The 18,474-nt window shown below is 39.9% G+C and overlaps 1 protein-coding gene across 5 annotated transcripts in view; it reads left to right on the plus strand.

Annotated features, from left to right (window-relative positions):
• Sema5a (sema domain, seven thrombospondin repeats (type 1 and type 1-like), transmembrane domain (TM) and short cytoplasmic domain, (semaphorin) 5A) overlaps positions 1–13,595 on the plus strand; it is a 451,529-nt gene extending 437,934 nt beyond the window's left edge. For all 5 annotated transcript variants that reach the window (NM_009154.2, XM_011245340.2, XM_030248431.1 and 2 more), the window contains 2 exons: positions 3,891–4,102; positions 6,550–13,595. In NM_009154.2, coding sequence (NP_033180.2) covers positions 3,891–4,102; positions 6,550–6,669 — 332 coding nt within the window. In that variant the 3' untranslated portion in view covers positions 6,670–13,595. The remainder of the gene's footprint in view (positions 1–3,890; positions 4,103–6,549) is intronic.
• The last annotated feature ends 4,879 nt before the right edge of the window (positions 13,596–18,474 follow it).

Below are 18,474 nucleotides of genomic sequence, written 5' to 3' on the forward strand. Positions count from 1 at the left end.
GATGAATGAAGAATAGCAGTTTTCAGGGATTTTATATTGGGAATTGTACTAAAAGAGTAATGCACATTGGTTTTAATCTGCACTGTGTATGTGGGGACCATAGAATTCAATGATGTGAGGCTACTGTCTCATGTCCAAGTGAGTCATAAGTAAGGGCTGATTATCCTCATAGCGGGATGCATGGGGATTTCAAGTTGGAAATTGATCATAGAAAATGGATCCCAGTAGATCCCTGAGAGATATGCATGAGTCTGTATGTATGACAGGCATGTATACCTACCTGTCTGGGCACACTCTTGGTCAGCACTAGCTTTCAACCAGATGGCATGCTGACCTTCAGGGAATGCAGGTTAGGAAGGCAGAAGCACACATTTTGTTTTCTGTCTTTAGATAGGTCAATACAGACCCAAGAGTCTCATTGGTGGCACCTCTGGTTTGCTGCCAGGGTCTCTCAATTTCTTTTAGCTCTGGAAGAATAGGTGAGTCTTGAGCAAGTCCAGAATCTAGCCTGGTGATGTTATTGGCTAGATCTCAGAAAGTGTGATTACTCTGAATTGTTAGGAAACTGACTACTGTAACCTTTAAGCTACTATCATTGACGTTCCAGCATAAGCAGGTAAATGGATCTTAGGCTATAGCTGATGGGTTTAACTGATTTCCTAGCATGAGTATTTGGGTAGGTTTAGAAAAATTTTATATATGCTTTATCTTTATTAGTGAAAAATCACTCAAATGTTGTGCAGAAAGCAATCCAAATGAACCAACTGGCTGATTAGTCTCCATTCTACTCTTACTGTCCAAAACCAAGAAAAAAAAGGGAGGGGGTGAATAACCAGGATTAGTAGAGAAAGGGGTCTGCCAAGACTAATAATCAGAGTTCCATCCCAAGATCCTACATAGTGAAAGGAGAAAACTTCCTCTTAAAAATTGTTCTTTGTCCTTGGTCCTTCCACATATGTATGAGCTCGCTCTCTGTCTCTGTCTCTCTCTCTCTGTCTCTCTCTCTGTGTCTCTCTATCTCCCTCTGTCTCTCTGTCTCCCTCTGTCTCTCTCTCTCAAACCTACACATAAGCACACACTCACATACTTGCATATACACACATGCACACACTCACACACACAATCCATAAGTAAATGTTAAAAAGACAAATATTTTTAGGGAATAGCCACATTGTGCAGGATCTTAAGAGATTTAGTAGGCACCATTTTTCTTTCTGCAGAAGATGTGCTCCTATTGAGAGTTCTTTCCACTTAGCTATTTTTAGTTGCAGGAGACACAAAGACTGAATAGTCTCGTCATAAAGATGTCAGCTGGCCACAGCTTCCCCAGGCACCTGCAGGAATAACTCATCTGACTAATGACGCACATCTGCATAAGGAGACCATTGTACATCTCCCATATGCAGCAATGAAATATGAGTTATCAGGGCAGTAGAGAGTATTTTTATCAGTATGTGGCACTGACTCAGGGGAGTCCTAACAGCTAAAATAGACAGAAATGAGAACTCATGTGAGATCAGCCTTGCTTATCATCACTATAGCCACAATCTTCAGTAAAAACAGCACAGTTCTAGTGGTTGCTGGTAGAAAGAGGCAGCATGCTTTATGCCACAGTCACATGCTAAGAGTCCTGTCCCACTACAGTCTCTATAACAAAGCAAGAAATGCCCAAGGTTTGTAACTTCCCTTTTTGGTCTTACCATTGGACATTCATGTAGGATGTTCTCAATACATTATCCAGCCATAGCGCTGTAGACTTCTATGGTAGGAACTTCACTGTTGGTTTAGAATTTCAGTGCATATAGGAATATGTATTGATCATTGCTGGTAGTGGACCAAATAAGGGAGGTCAATTTTTCAGGGATCTGAATTCTTAGAATATGGTGTCCAGAAGCAGGCAGAAGCATTGTACAGTAGGAAACTCAGGGTCAGAGGGCATGTAAGAGAGTTTTAACTTCTACCATCTATCACAGGTCAGGCTCTGATGACATGTTTTGTATTTTGAGGCTCAACTTCTGCCCTGGTTTTCTTGACCTGGACCATGGATACTGATAGAGCTCTAAGGACCCAATGTCCATTGATGAATTCTAGCAAGTGATCTTTTCACAAGTGTCATAGTTGGCCTCATGCTAGGGTGGAGCTTCTGCTACTTGGCAAGTGTCAGGAATGGGCATGGAGGGAAGGTAGCTCTGCAGACTTCTAGGAAGGAAGGGAGTCAGTTGTAAACACCACAGGCCCTGGGGTTGTAGAGAACTCTGTCTTCTCTAATGCTCTCAGGGGCTTCCTCTACAATAGGGGTGTCACTCCATGTCCACACTGATGCTAAGTAGCTCATCCACAGTCCCACTGGATTCTGGGGTTGGCAGATTATGAAAAACCACCAGGTGATGTGGCATTCCATGAAGATATTTGTAGGAGACAGTAGGGGTCCTACCCATGCTTCCTGAGCTGCGAGGACAGAAGGTTAACAACCGGAATACAGTTAGTTCCCTTGTGCCATGCAGAGTAGGAGAAAGGAAGCCACTGTCTGCTTCACGTGACTCTCACTTAGCCCTGCTCTGAGCACTGCAGGGAGGTTGGGGACTTCAGCAGCAGTGTTTTCCCAACAAACATGGAGGTTTCCAGATGGTTGTTTCTTAGGCACTCCATAACTCTTGGTGTGTTGCCAGCATGCCAATCAAACTGTTCTTGTTCTCAAGATACACATCATTGCAACGCACTTTTTGAGTTTCTACTGCCAAAAACTCAAGGAAAAGAAACTCAAAGAAAATAGGTGCCTATTAAAGAGACAAACAGTGGATCAAAAGAGAATAATTCAAGTCCAGATTAAAGATTATCTTTGATTCCTTTAGCATGAATCCTTTGTTTCTTGGAATAAAACTTTTTAAAAAGATCACCTATATGCTAGTTAGAAAAGGTACTCTACAGGTTAATATGCAATGAGGGAGGAGAGAGAGACAGAGAAAGAGAGACAGAGAGGAATAAGGCTGTGCATCATCTCTAGAAAGATATAGCCAAAACTACAGTAACTGTTTGAGAAAGAAGATAGAGCTGGGTGGTGATAGCACACACCTTTAATTCTAGCACTCAGGAGACAGAGGCAGATGGATCACTGAGTTTGAGGTCAGTCTGGTCTACAGGAACAACTAGGACAGCCAGATATGCACAGGGAACCCCTGTGTTGAAAAACAGAGAGAGAGGAGAGAGGGGGAGACACACGCGCACACACACACACACACACACACACACACACACACACACACAGAGAGAGAGAGAGAGAGAGAGAGAGAGAGAGAGAGCAGAGACAAAGAGACAGAGAAGACATTTATTTCCTTCATAGCCTTCTAATACTGACAACAGTTGTATTTACAAAACTACAATTGACAATATTAGAATTCATATAAATGGAAAACATTTTAAATTAAATGAAACACAAAGGAGGAAACAGCCTGGCTTACAGGATTGCAGCACTTCAGAGCCCCAAGTGAATTCTTCCTTCATAGGCTACAGTCATGCTAGATAGATAGATTCTCATTCTGTTAAAGTCCAAAGACACACTTCCTGTAGAAAACTCACAGGCCAATCGTTACCATGCTCTTGAAGACTCTCTGAGATCTTCAGAAAAAAGCAAATGTGTTTTCATTGTAATACCAACAATGTTCAAGGGGTTTGAGGAAATTATCTAAATCTGTAAGAGCACTAATTAGAACCAGACTGCTCACTGTGGACAAGTTTTTCTAGACCCTGACATTCCCAAGAACTAAACTACTATGACATCTATACCTTGGGATACGCAGTACCTCCTCTTGGCTTTCCTTTCACTTGGACACTTTGAGAGTCAAGTAGCATGTTCTTCTCAAGAGTGATATGACATTGGCCCTATTCCACAGAGTTCAACATGTTCCACATGATGGCCGTGGGGCTTAGCAGTTCCATTCTTGGCTGCCTCCTCACACTGCTTGTCTACACCTACTGCCAGAGGTACCAGCAGCAGTCCCATGATGCAACTGTCATCCACCCTGTCTCTCCTGCCGCCCTCAACAGCAGCATAACTAACCACATCAACAAACTGGACAAATATGATTCTGTGGAGGCCATCAAGGTAAGGAATCTACAGTAACAGCTGCAGCTAGGGAGGCCACAAAGGCAGGTGACACTGGGGGCTGCCAGCCAGGCTCAGTGGTGGTGGTCCTGATGATGGATAGAGAGAGCCCAGCTACTCTAGACTTTTGGGTATTGGCTGGATATTCTTTGGTGAGTACAAACAGTGTAGGTTTTGGTATGTCCCCTGTAGTAGTTGTAGGAAGCCTATGAGTAGTGGCTGGATACTCTTGGGGGTGGAGGGAAGGTCTTTGGAATTTTGTCCCATTATTTGCCTATTCCTATTGGAAATAAGAGGAAAAAATGATGTAAAATACTAGTAGATAGTAAATCTTGGAGGGTGTCTAGCTAGCTTGCCTTTGAAAAGAGATCTTTCAACAACTGACCTCCAGCCAAGGACTGGGCAGCAATCTAAAGGCCACAGTATAGCACTCAGATGTCCATGTGCATTTCAGGAAATGAGCAGAGTTCCCTTCAGTCTCAGTATGCTCCTATGTAAAATGGATATAGTAATGCATAACTCCATGCTATGAAGTTTCAATGACATCACTCGAGGACCAGGATAAGAGGTCAAGGTATAGCTGGAAAGACATGGGGGCTTTTGTCTACTGTACTCATCTTTGGCTATTTTCCATGGTTATGAAGGTAATTCTCCTAACCTAAGACTGACTCATCTTCTGTATTCCTGTTGAGTTAGTTGTTTCCCTTAACATTCTTAGAAAATGCTGGCATAGCCTGTTTCTGCTGTGATGGCTAACTTTAAAATGGCATTCCCTTATGTAAGAATACATAGCACACTCAACACCAGGAATCAGGGAAGAGTTGGGAGGAGTGCTGTGAAATACTGTCTGATGATTGTGCTACCGCTATCACCATCACGGTCCCACAGCATCTCTGCTTATCTATACAAGATCAAACAGCTGCAGTCTGAGCATAAATAGGGTATAGTCTACTACATACTGAGGAGCTATGCTAGTGTGTTGTTTCTGGGAGAGGAAGAATCACTCTTTACTGAGTATATGCTCCATGGTAGGTTTCTCATGCTCCTTTCTTATACTCATGAACATATGGGCAGGAATAACTAAACCTAGTAGGTTAATAAACAAACAAACAAGCAGACATGGAAACATGAAGAAGGAGAAGTGTTGGGGTGATGAGGGAGGAGTTGGAGTGAGGAGAGGGGGAGCAGATATCATTTTATTGTGGGAAAATTTTAACATTGTATAAAATTTTAAATACAGTTTTTTAAAAAGATGATGGATCAAGGAGAAAGTGATCTATGGAGCGTTCACTCACAGTCTATCAGAAATGGGCTATAGAGTTGAGGGAAAACCTGAGCTACTGGCCTTTGAAACAAATCTGCAGACCTAGTGTAGCTTGATGCGGACACATCATCGACTCTGTGGTCTTGCTATTTTACTCAGTAGTAGGTAACTGAACTTGCATGGGTTCTTACCTTGGGTGCAGTCTTTCATTGTGAGATGATATTAGATATGTCACTACCATGACAGGAAGGACCCCATGTGTGTGGGTGTCTGCCTAGTCTGCAGTGGATACTTCAGTGACTCTGTTTGACTAATTGTTTGAAGTTAGCCTCTGTTATTCTGTTTCATCTTTATCTTGTTCTTCTCAGTGTTTGCCTTCCCCCTGGAAGAATTTGGCTCTTTGTCTTTAATCTGAGTCACAGAGAGCAACAGCAGACACGACACCATTTAACAAGCACAGATTAAAAAGAGATTAAGGCCTCTAAGTCAGATTCCCTTGTTCAAATAATCTCTGTAAAGTCTTTGGTAAATTATGATGGCACCTGGGCCAGAAGACTAATTTCTTTAAGCATATGGCTCCTTGTCCACACTCCAGTTAATGACCTTGCTCTCAGAAATCTATAGGTAACATAAATTGAAGCCACTAGATTATTTATTTTAAAAAACTTAAAAATAGAATATTAAGGTGATGGTTTGGGAGGTAGGAAAATATCTGAGAAAATAATAGGAAAAAATAGAAGATGAATATGATTAAAATACACTTACAAATTTCTCAAAGGATTAGTGAAATCATTACATTAAATGCAGCTCTCTCTGGAAGTCTAGAAGCACATTGGTGTATCCCAGATATGGATGGTAAGTTGGACCGTGCACGTAAATTTGCATGAGTCTTAGGGATTTTCCAGAAAGTCAGACTTTGGATTTCTGATTCTTGCTCCCTCAGTTCCATCCTGATTAAAGTGCTAAAGTAGGCCAGATGCTGTTGAAGACAGCCACCCTCATTCAGTTATTAGCCAAGTCTTCCTTGGGGCAAATGAGCTAAGAAGGCAGTAAATGAGAAGGCACTTTTGAAGCTAAATAGAGCCTTCGGATAGAGCTCGAATTCCACACTGCATCTCCTGATTTTATTCATTTGAAGCACTATTTACTGAGCATTCTAAATCTTTTCAAACATATTTTACAGGCATTTAACAAAAACAACTTGATCCTAGAGGAGAGAAACAAATACTTCAACCCACATCTCACTGGGAAGACCTATTCCAACGCCTACTTTACAGATCTCAACAATTATGATGAATACTAGCAGCTCTTATACTTTGGGCTCGTTGTAAACTCGCTGCTCCTCAAAACCGTGCTCCATGGCTGCCCATATTTCTGAGGCTTCAGAGATGACGTGTGGAACCATTTCAAGTGCATTTCAAACCAGGACTTTCCCATCGCTACCAAAAAAGTGCACACCCTTAAATGCCTAAATGTGGTGTTGTGAAAATCTGGTCTATAGAAAACATTTGGTTGTTGCGAAGTGAGCCATGGTATGACATTTTGTATTGTGCTCATCCTAAACTCTAACTGGTCTACTGTTTTTCAGGAGTTTTATTTCATAAATGTGCCAACCATATTGAAAAGTGTCTTTGGAAACATAGCATCGTCATGCTTTTGAGTGTAGAGGATCAGGATGTTTTAACTTGGAAACAAACAAACAAATAACCAGGCACTTTAATCTGAGAGATGCCTCCCCCCCTGCCCCCCCCCCACACACACACAGAGTCCAGAGTAATTCACAGAATGAAGGTGTGGCTAATGCCAACTCCCCCAACCTGGTGACTCTAGGTTCTTAGAAACAGCTTGTTTGCACTTGGAGTGATTCTGCCTAGGGATTCCACCTGCCCTGGAGCACCAAGTCGTGGTCTACTGAGACCCGCTGCTTTGGTCTGGGGCAGTGACTGTCATCACTGTTTGGTGAACACATGAAGCAGAGAGCAGCGAGTGAGACACACAACAGTGTTCTACAGCTTGCAGTGAAACTAACCTTACTCTGACTTTTGGATTCCATGTCATCCCAGGAAGCTCCTTGCCACGCTGTGAGCCTGAAGACCAACTTCCCAGACAGTGAGCTTCCTGGCTGAAGAGCCACTCTGAGCATTTGGGTAGACTCCACACCCTTTCCTCCCTCCCTCCATGAGGAGAAAATTCTTCAACATTTATGATGGAAAATAATGAAAGTACCAAACTGTAATTGAAAGCGACTTTAAAAAAAATTGTGTGTTATGCAGTGTTTAATTAACTGATGTAATTGAAAGCTACTTTTCATTTTTTATTTTTTTGTGTTATGCAGTGCTGTTAATGGCTTTCTTTTGTACTCAGCATCTCTGATGTGGCTAATGTGCAGCAAGGCCCCTATCAAGAGCATTAAAGGTGTGTAAAGCTGTTCCTCCTTGCAGTCACACTGGAGTGGCACTCCAGTACCATGCTCTCCTCATTTGTCCCCTGCTGCCCCAAGACCAGAGGAGGGAAAGGCTCTGGTGTGCTTTACCTCAGTTGCTGCCTTCCTTGTCCTCCGGCTTACTGAGTCCCACTTCTGCTCTAAGACAGTAGCTGTCAGAATGTATCATGAGAGGTAATGGAGAAGATTAGGGTTTCAGTGACCCTCCTCTCTCATCCTAATGGTTGAATGTTCTAAGGCTACTCTTGAGGTCCTCAGAGGAGTAAAGAGTGGTTAGCATCTGATCTAATGCTTTCTAAGGTGAGGACAAAAGGTTTGTCTACACCAATGGTCACTATGATAAAGGCCTGGGTAGGCACTCATGTGTTCTTATGAATATATAAACTTTCATGCCTATGCAGATATAGAGCACAGGGAGTGAAGATTACAGTTTTTTTTTTAATGAGTATATGTTTTCCCCCATGGAATATAAAGAAGCAATCTCAGAACACATTCCAAAAAATCTTATGATTAATCACAAATTATTCTCCTATAAACACATTTTTCAGACATAACTCTGTGTTAAAATTGAAATTAAAACAGCAGATGGGCTCTGGGAGATGTGTCAGATTGTGAAGAAATGGCATATGGGAATATTGGAGTGGGACATTATGTGGCATTTCACACACTTTTTCTACAGTGTATGAGGCCTCCATTGCACACACATTTTTAAAATCCTCACTCACCAGACAGAATGTGTCAGATGATTTATTCATTGTCTCTAGGGTGGATTTTTAGTGGCTGCTTCAACTCATCTCATTACTTTCTTTTAAGAAAAGAATAAATCCTCCTGGCATAGCACTATTTTACTGTTTTAAAAATAATCTCCCCTTCTTGAATATTTCTCTAGTTTAAAAGGTCACTCTCTTTCCCCTCGGAAAAAGAGTACAAATATTTCAAGAACGTATGGCTACACTTGATAGGAAATGCTTTCTAAATGACCTGTAATCTGGCCTTCATCAATTTGATATAGTAACCCCACCCCAGAGTTTGAAACAAGACAGTTTTCTGATACTAGTATTGCTTTTTTGAAGTCTCATTTTTGACTGCCTCCTTCTCTGTTCAAATCCCCACCTCCAACCACCACGGGTCCCTTTCTCTTATTTTGCTGAACAATTGGAGCAATTCCTTAGGAATGCCTTGAGCTATATTCTGCTTTTCACTACCTGCTGTGTGGCTTATTTTCTGTAGGTGTACAGCTGCGGCCCCTGGTGCAGTGTATGCCACACTCCAGACCTTTCACTGGCACAACACAAACACATGCATACCATACACGCATACACACACACACACACACACACACACACACACACACACACACAAACATTTTTATTTCCCTCCCTACTTCCTCCCCATAACCCTTCTTCTTTTCTTTTCTGCCTTCTTTATTCCCTCTCTTTCTTCTTTCCTTTTGCCTTTTGATGAAAGAAACACACGGAGGAATTAATATTCTAAGCTACATCTGGCTGAACCTGTTGCTAAATGACATTAATCAACTTATTTTCTAGAGTTAGGGTTCAATTTTGGCGTCCTCTCTCTGATTAGACTGTCATCAATCATTCTATGTGCTGACATTCTGCAGAAAAAAAAAAGAAGAGAATTTTTGCACATTGTATAGCCAGAAGTATTTCCAAATACCCTGGGGACTTTCTTGGAACTGGGGGTTTGTCACCTTTGACTGAAGCTATCTCAGTGAGTCCTAAGAAACTCTGGGACATTGGGTGAAGCTCTGCTTCACAGAAAAACCTCTGTCAACATAGTCCTAGACTTTTTCTTCAAAACCATCCAGTGCAAGCTAGGCACCTTTATGCCTCTGCCCCTTAAGACTTACTCATAGCACCTTAGTACCTTTGTCCTGTTGGATGCATCAAAATGCATATTAAAGTAGATTCTACCTGACATTAACATGTATGTTGATGGAAGAGAAGAGGGTTTCTTGAGTGCATGATGGAATGACAGAGACACTAAAGGAATTGAAGAGAAGCCATAAACTGAATGGCTGTGATAGCATCTGCTATGGAAATGTCTCTGTCCCTAGGAAGGACCAATCCATGTGTTTGATCTGGACCCTGTTGACTAACAGGTAATACTGAAAAGAAAAAAAAAAAGATGTGGAATGTGATATGAAAAAGCAAGAGTCATGTTACTCTCTGCTAATTATGCTGCTGCGTGCCCTCTGGTAAGGATCTGGCCCACAACCAAGTACTGAGGTTCTGGCATTTGGACGTATCCATAATCAAGTGTCCTGGGTGCATGGGTCTTAGTCAAGGGCATCGTTATCTCCTTATTTATCTACAAAGGAATGAAAACTGCCAGTGTTGACTGACCCCCATGTCAGCAAATGTTCCACCTTAATCATTGATAGAATCAGGTCTTGCCTTCAATACTGTAGGCAATTTCTCATCAAAGGGAATTCCACCTATGGACTATATTATTACGTAGCTGAATAGCTCAAGAGATGTCATCCTAAATATGCATCAGACTTGTACTCTGTCAGTTTGCCTAAGCACAGCCTACTGGTAATTGAATTTGGCTATATCCACATGTTTCTTTTCTGACTATTTTCCCTTTTTGAATAACCACAAATATTTCCCCAACAAATCAAGCCAAATTCTTCATCAGTTTTTCCCCAGAGTCATCAACTTTTTAAACTTTTCCTAGACTCTTTAGTGGGCCGTTCAAGTTTTAAATCACACTTTGGAGTACACTAACTTCAGTGCTACTGTGTCAAAACACAGTTGGGGAGCTCCAACTGGAAGTAGCAGACACTATGTACCAATGGGTGGTACAGTAGACTGTGTCAGCATTAGATCATCTGGTGGCAGGTTATGTCCAAGTCTCCTGGATCAAAAATATCAGTTTCCATGGAGATATCAAAACAGTGCACTTAGACTCCTTTTCAAGTTCTCTGGTGTCTTTCTAGAGTCTAAAGATTCGCATGCCCAGTTCATCCATTCATTCTTACTACTTCATGAAGCATCTAGAGACTTATGTTAATACACTATTGTCAAGATTCCAAAGCCTGTTAGTACCATGGGTATGTCATACTGTCTTCTAGCAGTTACTGCAGAGCATTGTGAGTACTCTGCTTCTTTGGGAAATGCATATGAAATGGGAAAACTTAACTTAATATTCTTGTTAACCTAAGAGATGTACCACAGGGAATGATGTATGAGAGATTACAGTCCAGGGCCTAGGGATTGTTTAATCTCTGCAGCTTATCTTTCCAGTTGTTATCATTAATTAAAGTGATGTAAGGAGATTTTCCAAGATCTATACATACTAATCTATGGCCTTGAGGTAGTCTCTCTAGATAATCTTATAAAATGAAGGAAATGTGTTGCTTTCCAGTTTGCTACTTCTCCTTTTAGGTAACAAAAATCCTGTGGATTATTAATGTACACATTGAACTATTGATAGAAGTTGCAAAAGTTTCTCTTCCTTGTAGACTTCATATCATAATGTTGTATTAACAGAAATTTGATACACGTTGCTGAAGCAACATGGAAACCTGTCTCTTAAAATAGCTCAGACTGCAAAGACTGTATGCAGTCTCCTGGATACCAAATTCAGAGCCTGGTGCAAATAGTATATTTCATTAAAAAAAAACTCAGCCCTGAAACATGATCTCTTTGAAAGACGATGTCCTGCCATTTATGCTTATTATCCATGACCAGAGCCTTTATCAACTCTGTTCCCAAGCAGAAATGCTTTACTGGGAACATACTGTACATGTAACTAAACTGATCAAGGATACTCTTTGATCAGAAAGACAAAAGCAGCAATAGGGAATCACTAAAATACAAATAAGGCAGGAAAATCTCCACCCCTTCATAATCCATCAAGGACCTAAAACCAGGAGATTAGCCATAATTCTCATCTTTATCTGCTTCTTGGGAATTTAATACCGACAGGTTCCAATGTTAGACAAATACAAGTAAAACAAAAAGCCTAGGCTCTGTTAAACAAAACTGTTCTTCCATCTAGACAATAAAGGAGGCCTGTTATCTGCAGAAGGTGATACTGACCTTCCTGTACAAAGTTGCTAGTGCCTTTTATAAGCTATGTGCTGTTGCTCTTCCTGGTTATTGATTGTTCCAATTAGAAGCCATGCATTGGTTGTCTACACTTTGAGGAAATCTATTCTGTGTGTCGTCTCTTTGAACTCAGGAACAGGAAATGAGAGAAATGTCTCATGTTCAAGTGTGGTTTTGCTCTCAAAACAGATCAAGAGTGTGTTGTGTCCAGATGAAGTGGCCCTGTTCCAGCCTGTAAGAAACTGATGTTGCTTTAATTTTTTACATCTTCATGGAACTTTATTAGAGACTGTCCTGTGGTATGAGAGTCAGCTCTGTTTCTGTAGAAGTCAATGGGTGTTTCTGTTGCTCTTCATGCACGGACATAGGTATGAGGGAAACAGATGCAGGCTACTTACAGTGACACATATTGTGAAGTGAGAACCAACTAGAACATCATTTGGGCTGTTTTGTCATATTTTGCAAATCCAGTATCAGAACTGCTCAAAAGTTCACAAAATTATTACTTTTCGCCTGGGTTTAAGAAATTAGTAGTGTGTTCTATGCTGAAGTTGACCACTGATCTCTTACACTGTTACTGTGGACTCAAATCAGCTGATAGATCTGCTTCGAAAGCATGCACAGTGGGATTCTCCAACCACTGAATCACCATGATGCTCACCTCATCTGCCAATAAGATGCACCAGCTTTTCCCAGTGTAAGATTCTGCAGAACCTGTGACCACTTGGTTTTGACTTGACACCTGCTACGCTTCCTTGCCTGTTTTGTGATAGAAAATAAAATTGTCTAGGATTGCTCACTCATTGAAATTTCTTCTAGGCCAACTTCAGCCCTTGGTAAACTTGCAGACTGTTACCGATCTTAAGATTAAAACTTCAAAGGCAATATATATTAGTTACCACAGAGCCATTTCAAGAGTGAGATAGCTCTGTATTTCCCTGACAGTTTTCTGAAAGAACAGCCACTTGGTTCTGTGTGGGACTGCTGCTGGCTAGTGAGTATTCTCTCCCTGCTACAATAGGCAAGCCACACTATTAAGCCCCTGTGTTTGGCTGTCAGTATTTGCCCTGAAGTCTCAATAGCCATGTGCATTGGTATTTTCTGAAGCTATCATTTTTCTGTTTCACTCATTAACCCACTGGATTGATATTCTTCCTGAGAGCTGGCCAGGCCCTTACCTCAAATTTTACTTAATGACACCTGGCAGATATCTTGTTTTCAGAAATGAGTTTAAGACCCTAATTATGTCAACCCAGGCAGGGAACTAATTCTGTCTTTCATGGAACCAATTATGGAAGTTCCAAAAGGGGTGGGCAGGGGCACTTCCCAACCAATCAACCAAACCAAACTCACACCTGTCTAACCAAACATTAATACGAATGAACCATTATTACAGCAGTGGAAATGTCTCTTTGTATCTGCCCTAGACACATTCCAGGATCAATGTCTCCACCTTCCTCATTACTTTTAACAATGAAGTCATAAAATGGTCCTGCATTTTGCCAAGAGCACAGCATTGCTCCCCACCTAGACCTCCTTCTCCATCCCGCTCATCGTCTCTCTGCCAACGTTTTGTGAAAACTAAAAGAATCCTAATTATGTACAGATAAAAATTGTATTATATTTTTTGTACTTAATGTTTTGTGTAAATAGTTTGCCTTGTTCAGTTGTATGTGAGTATTGAAATAAACCCTGCCATTTAAGAAACAATTGGTGGCATTTTTCTTTTCAGTCTCCCAAAGTGCACTAATCCACTTGAGGATCGAGTTTCATCAGAAGAAAGGTATGGGTGACCTGTTGCATGAACCTCCATGATATTCATGTTTGGCCTTCTCGGGCCTCTTGAAGAATAGGCAGAACAACCACACAGATGCACACAGATTACATTATCAACTTTTATCAATACTCCTGTGGCAAATGGGAGCTGTGTGTAAGGAAAGCCAATTTTCTGTTTGAGGGGTGAGTATCAGATGCTGACTATGATGGGTGTACTGAGTATAGGCTTGTCCTTCTGTAGTACTCTAGATGTTAGTCATTTTTTTTTCCTGAATGAAATGATAACAAAGAGTCAGCACAAGCATAGCTAGATCTTGATCTGGGAAATCCACGCTCTGCAGAAAGAGCCATATTTCAATATCCATTCAATATTTCAGTATATTTACATTTATTTGATACATATAAAAGATATGCATATATTTATATATATGTGCACATATGATATGTATCTATAAACAGATACAGCTCCTATTTTATATATACATATATGTATATATTTCAATGAATCAAAAGTCCAAGACACCTCAATTAATATAGATGTAAAATATTAACATAATAAAATAAAGCTATATAAACTTAACCTATCAATAGTTATAAAGATTAAAGTATTTTAACCCAAGAAATAAACTATTTAAAATTTAAAGCATCCCATGAAGAATCTCATTTTAGTTATTAGTTTAAAAATTAGGAAATGCATACTATTGACTAATTTTCTTTTTTACTTTTTTAACATTTGTGATCACCATATATACATATATATGTATATATATATATATATATTGATATTTAGATGTCTTCTTATTACTCCTATATCTTAATCCTCTTAAAATGTTCTTCACTTGATCTTTAAAAAATAAAGTTGAAATATGAATTGAATAACTCTGCACCTCTTAGAAATTTATAATGCAATTTTCTATTTAAAGTGTCTCTTCAGCTGAGTGTGAGAAGAACGGCAGAAATGATTGAATGCCGTGATTCCACAGCTCTAAATAGTTAATGGAAGAGGAAATTAACCTTAAGATAATCTCTGAAAGTATCATTTCCTCACATTATTGTTCTTAAGTGGTGCTTTTATTAAATCACAGAGGAACGGTGTCTGAAAGGACCTTCTCTCGTTATTTTGCTTTCATACAGTTGCCTGCAGCTTTTACCCCATTTCAGCAATCCCAGAGCTAGGAGTTAGAGCCCCACGTTGACATTTGGGAAGTAGAGTCTTGAGTACAACAAATATGTAAGAACGTAAGTACTAAACTCAGGACAAAGGAAGCTCAATGATAACTCACGTGAAGTTTTCTCCCAACAGAATAAATCAGAACTCCCAGAAAATCTCTAGTATCAAGGAATTCTATTTATGTTTTAAAACAGTCTTAGCATAAACTCAGCACTGACACCTGAATTATGATTTTTCAACTTTATTTAGGCTTATATGAGTCAGGTATTTGTGAAGGTCTGTTCTTGGATTGCTTATCACAGTGACATGAAGAAAAAAAACACACATGTTTTTTTCCCCCTTTACATTCTTTTATTCCACTTAGAATTGCTGAGTCACCTCCTGTTTCCTGTTAGTACATGCATGTTTCATGATCTCTCTGGGTCTCTATGGAATCTTCCCATTTCATAATGGCCATCTCTCTCTTACTCTGAGAGAAGGGCGGTAATGGAAGCAACACAATAGTGTCCAGGAAGCTATCAGGACCATATATGTGCTCCTTTTGGGAGAAGGTTTCAGATGACACATCTCTCAAGTTTTCTGCACCCAATATCACAAAATATCATCTTTTCCTTTGTCGCCCCCTTTATATCTGGCTTCCTCTCTAACTAAAAATCAAAAAAAAAAAAAAAAAAAAAAAGAAAGAAAAGAAAAAGAAAAGAGCTTTCCTTTGGGCACAGTTTTATCATGAAATGGACTGATAGGGGCTATGGAAGTCCTTTACAAATGGGAGAAAGATGGTTTGAGGACCATGACCAAGTACCATCATGGTTCTAATCCAGCCTGGAGACTCCTACCAAGAATGCTCTGCTCTCTCACCTTTGCCTCTATAGATTTCTCTTCAACTGGAAAGGCAAATGAACTTCCGCATCCTCTCTGAGAATGCCCACAGCATCAGTAGTGTCTAATTTATTTAGAAACTGTTTCATGTTAGCATATTTGCCCCATTCCCCCTGCATTTAGGAGGGAGTTCTATTCTTATTCTAGAACTGCACGGTTCACAACATTAGAAAGCCTTCAGTAATCCAAAGTGAGGTCATAAATCAATGGGTGGTGTGGTCCATGCCCTTTCATGGACTTTTTTTTTTTTTTTTGGTTCGGTTGGTTGGTTTTATTTGTTTTTTGTTTGTGTTTGTTTTGTTTTGTTTTTGGGTTTTTGAATCTTTATGAAAACAGTTCTAAGGAAACAAGCTCATGAGATTTGAAGCATATAGTAAACACATGCATAACAGCCAGAGGATCACTCACTTACATTTTAGATCACCTGGTACCTCCAAATTCAGAACCAAGTTAAAAGAGGAATGGCATGTAACAAGGAAGAATATCATCTAACAGGGGTACAGAGAAGTGTAACTCTCATTCCTCATCCAAGAACCTTCTTGTTGCACCAAGAGACTGTTATAAAAGCCACAAGTAGTCAAAGTTCAGAAAGCAAGTGATCATAGAGTGCCCAGCCATGGATGCATCTACAGCAACACTCCTGCACCCAAAGTCCAAGGAACATTAAGCAAGTTGGAGTGGAAAGTTTGTAAGACTTCTGCCATAACATTCTGCCTTCTGTCTATGACAGGGAAGCTATGCGTATGAAATCTCAATGACATGGCTGCCTAAGCAAGACTCCAACAACAACTAACACACGAATGGAGATGGGAGATATCTCACAGGGCCCCACCCCTAAATTAAGGGCTACATATAATTATCAACTGCTGAGAGAGAGAAATTTCGTTTTCTTCAGAGAGCAGCCCCTGGACTGGCTATCTAGTATCAAGTGGTCAGCCCTAGAAACATATATTCAGATAACATTGGATAGACTCAGCAGGTTGTTTTCATGCTTTTATTCTTTTATGTGTCTATGCAGCAACAATAAAAGAGATGAGGCTCTGACTTGGACAGGGAGGGAAGAAAATTATATAAGTAGGTATTAATTAAATAAAATTAGAATAAATGTAAGTGTATGCTTTGCTCCCACCTCTCTCCTTACTACCTGGGTCCTTTTTAACTCATCTTCAACCGTCCCAGAGGGAAACAAAGAGAACGGCCTGACTTAGGTTACTGTACTGTGGCCAAAGTGTATTCTGGGACCCATACTTCTCAGAGTTTTCTCAGTGACAAAGATAGTGTCCTTACTGGGTCATGTTCAATTTACTGACACATGTACTACTTAGTCTAAATATGGTACCTGAGACTGAGGCCTAATATTTTGAGCCTGTTAGTTCCATAAACATTTTGTTTGAAGAAAAGACAGACAGTTTTTAGCAGGAGTTAGCATGCAGAGAACCAGCCCCGGTAATGGAGTATTGTCAGTTACTAACAAATACGAAGCTTCATCTCAGAGCATACAACTGGCTATCACCATTTTAGTGTTTGTCTAAAGAAGCTTCAAACTTTTTGTATTTGAAATCAATTAAATCATAATTCTTTGGGAAATATCATTAAATAATGTATTTTACATTGAGAATATTGGACAAATCATAAAGAATTTTTGTAAACATTTGGTATACTCATGAACTCAAGCAAGGAAGATTCTCCATGGCCCCTGTATCTAGCCAATAAACATTTAAATCTAGATTCCGTGTATAAGATAAAAATATGTTACTTGTCTTAGTGATTCTGGCTGACTGTTAACATAATGATTTCCACATCAACCAATTTCCCTAAAACTGTCATGATTTCATCTCTCTCTAAGGAGATATAAAATCCTAGCGTGCAAATGTAACACATTTATTCACTAAACTGTTGATGGCTGTCTAGGCTCATCTCCTTTCTTATCTATTTTGAATAGTGAAGCAATAAACATTCACATGCAAGGGTTGCTGTGGGGTCCTGATGTAGTGCCCCTTAGGTATATTCCCAGGAGTGGTACACGTGTTTTCAGTTTGATGAGGAACCGCATATTGATTACCAGAGTAGGTGACACTTCCCCATCCACAGTTAATAAGAGACCCATTTTTCTATGTTTTAACTAGCATTTTGTCCTTGCTTGTTTTCTTGGTGACAGTCATCCCTATTGGCCTGAAGTAGAGTATCAGTGTAGTTTTAGTATTTGATTCCCTGGTGGCCAACAACGTAGAACAATTTTTCAAATATTTATTGGTTACTTTATCTTTCTCTTTTGAGGGATGTCTATTGAATCCATTAGGTTATTTATTGATTGGGTGAAATTTTTAATTTGTAATTAACTTTCTGTAATCATCTGTGAAATTCAGATACTAATTCAACATTTGAAATAAAGTTGGCAAAGATTCTTTCCCATTCTACAGCCTCTCTCTTCAGTCTGGTGATGTTTCCTTCACTGTGTAGAAGCTTTTTGATCCTCTGTGATCACATTTGTCAGTCCTTGGGACTATTTCCCATGCTTAGAGTTCTTTTCAGAAAGGATTTGCTTAATGGTTATATAAGTATTTTCCACTAATGGTTTTAGAATTTCAGGTCTTTCATTAAATTACTGGGTCTATTTTGAATTTATTTTTGGGCAAAGTGAAACACATGGTTTTAGTGTCACTGTGAATGGAATGTGGTAACTATGGATGTAGCTCTTTTTCAAGGTCCTCACTGCAAGGAAGAGGTACTGAGTTGGTCCTGGGCTGTGTCACAGTCTCAAAT

The sequence above is a fragment of the Mus musculus genome, chromosome 15 (genome assembly GCF_000001635.26).
Source record: "Mus musculus strain C57BL/6J chromosome 15, GRCm38.p6 C57BL/6J".
In the NCBI taxonomy this organism is placed as follows: Eukaryota; Metazoa; Chordata; class Mammalia; order Rodentia; family Muridae; genus Mus; species Mus musculus.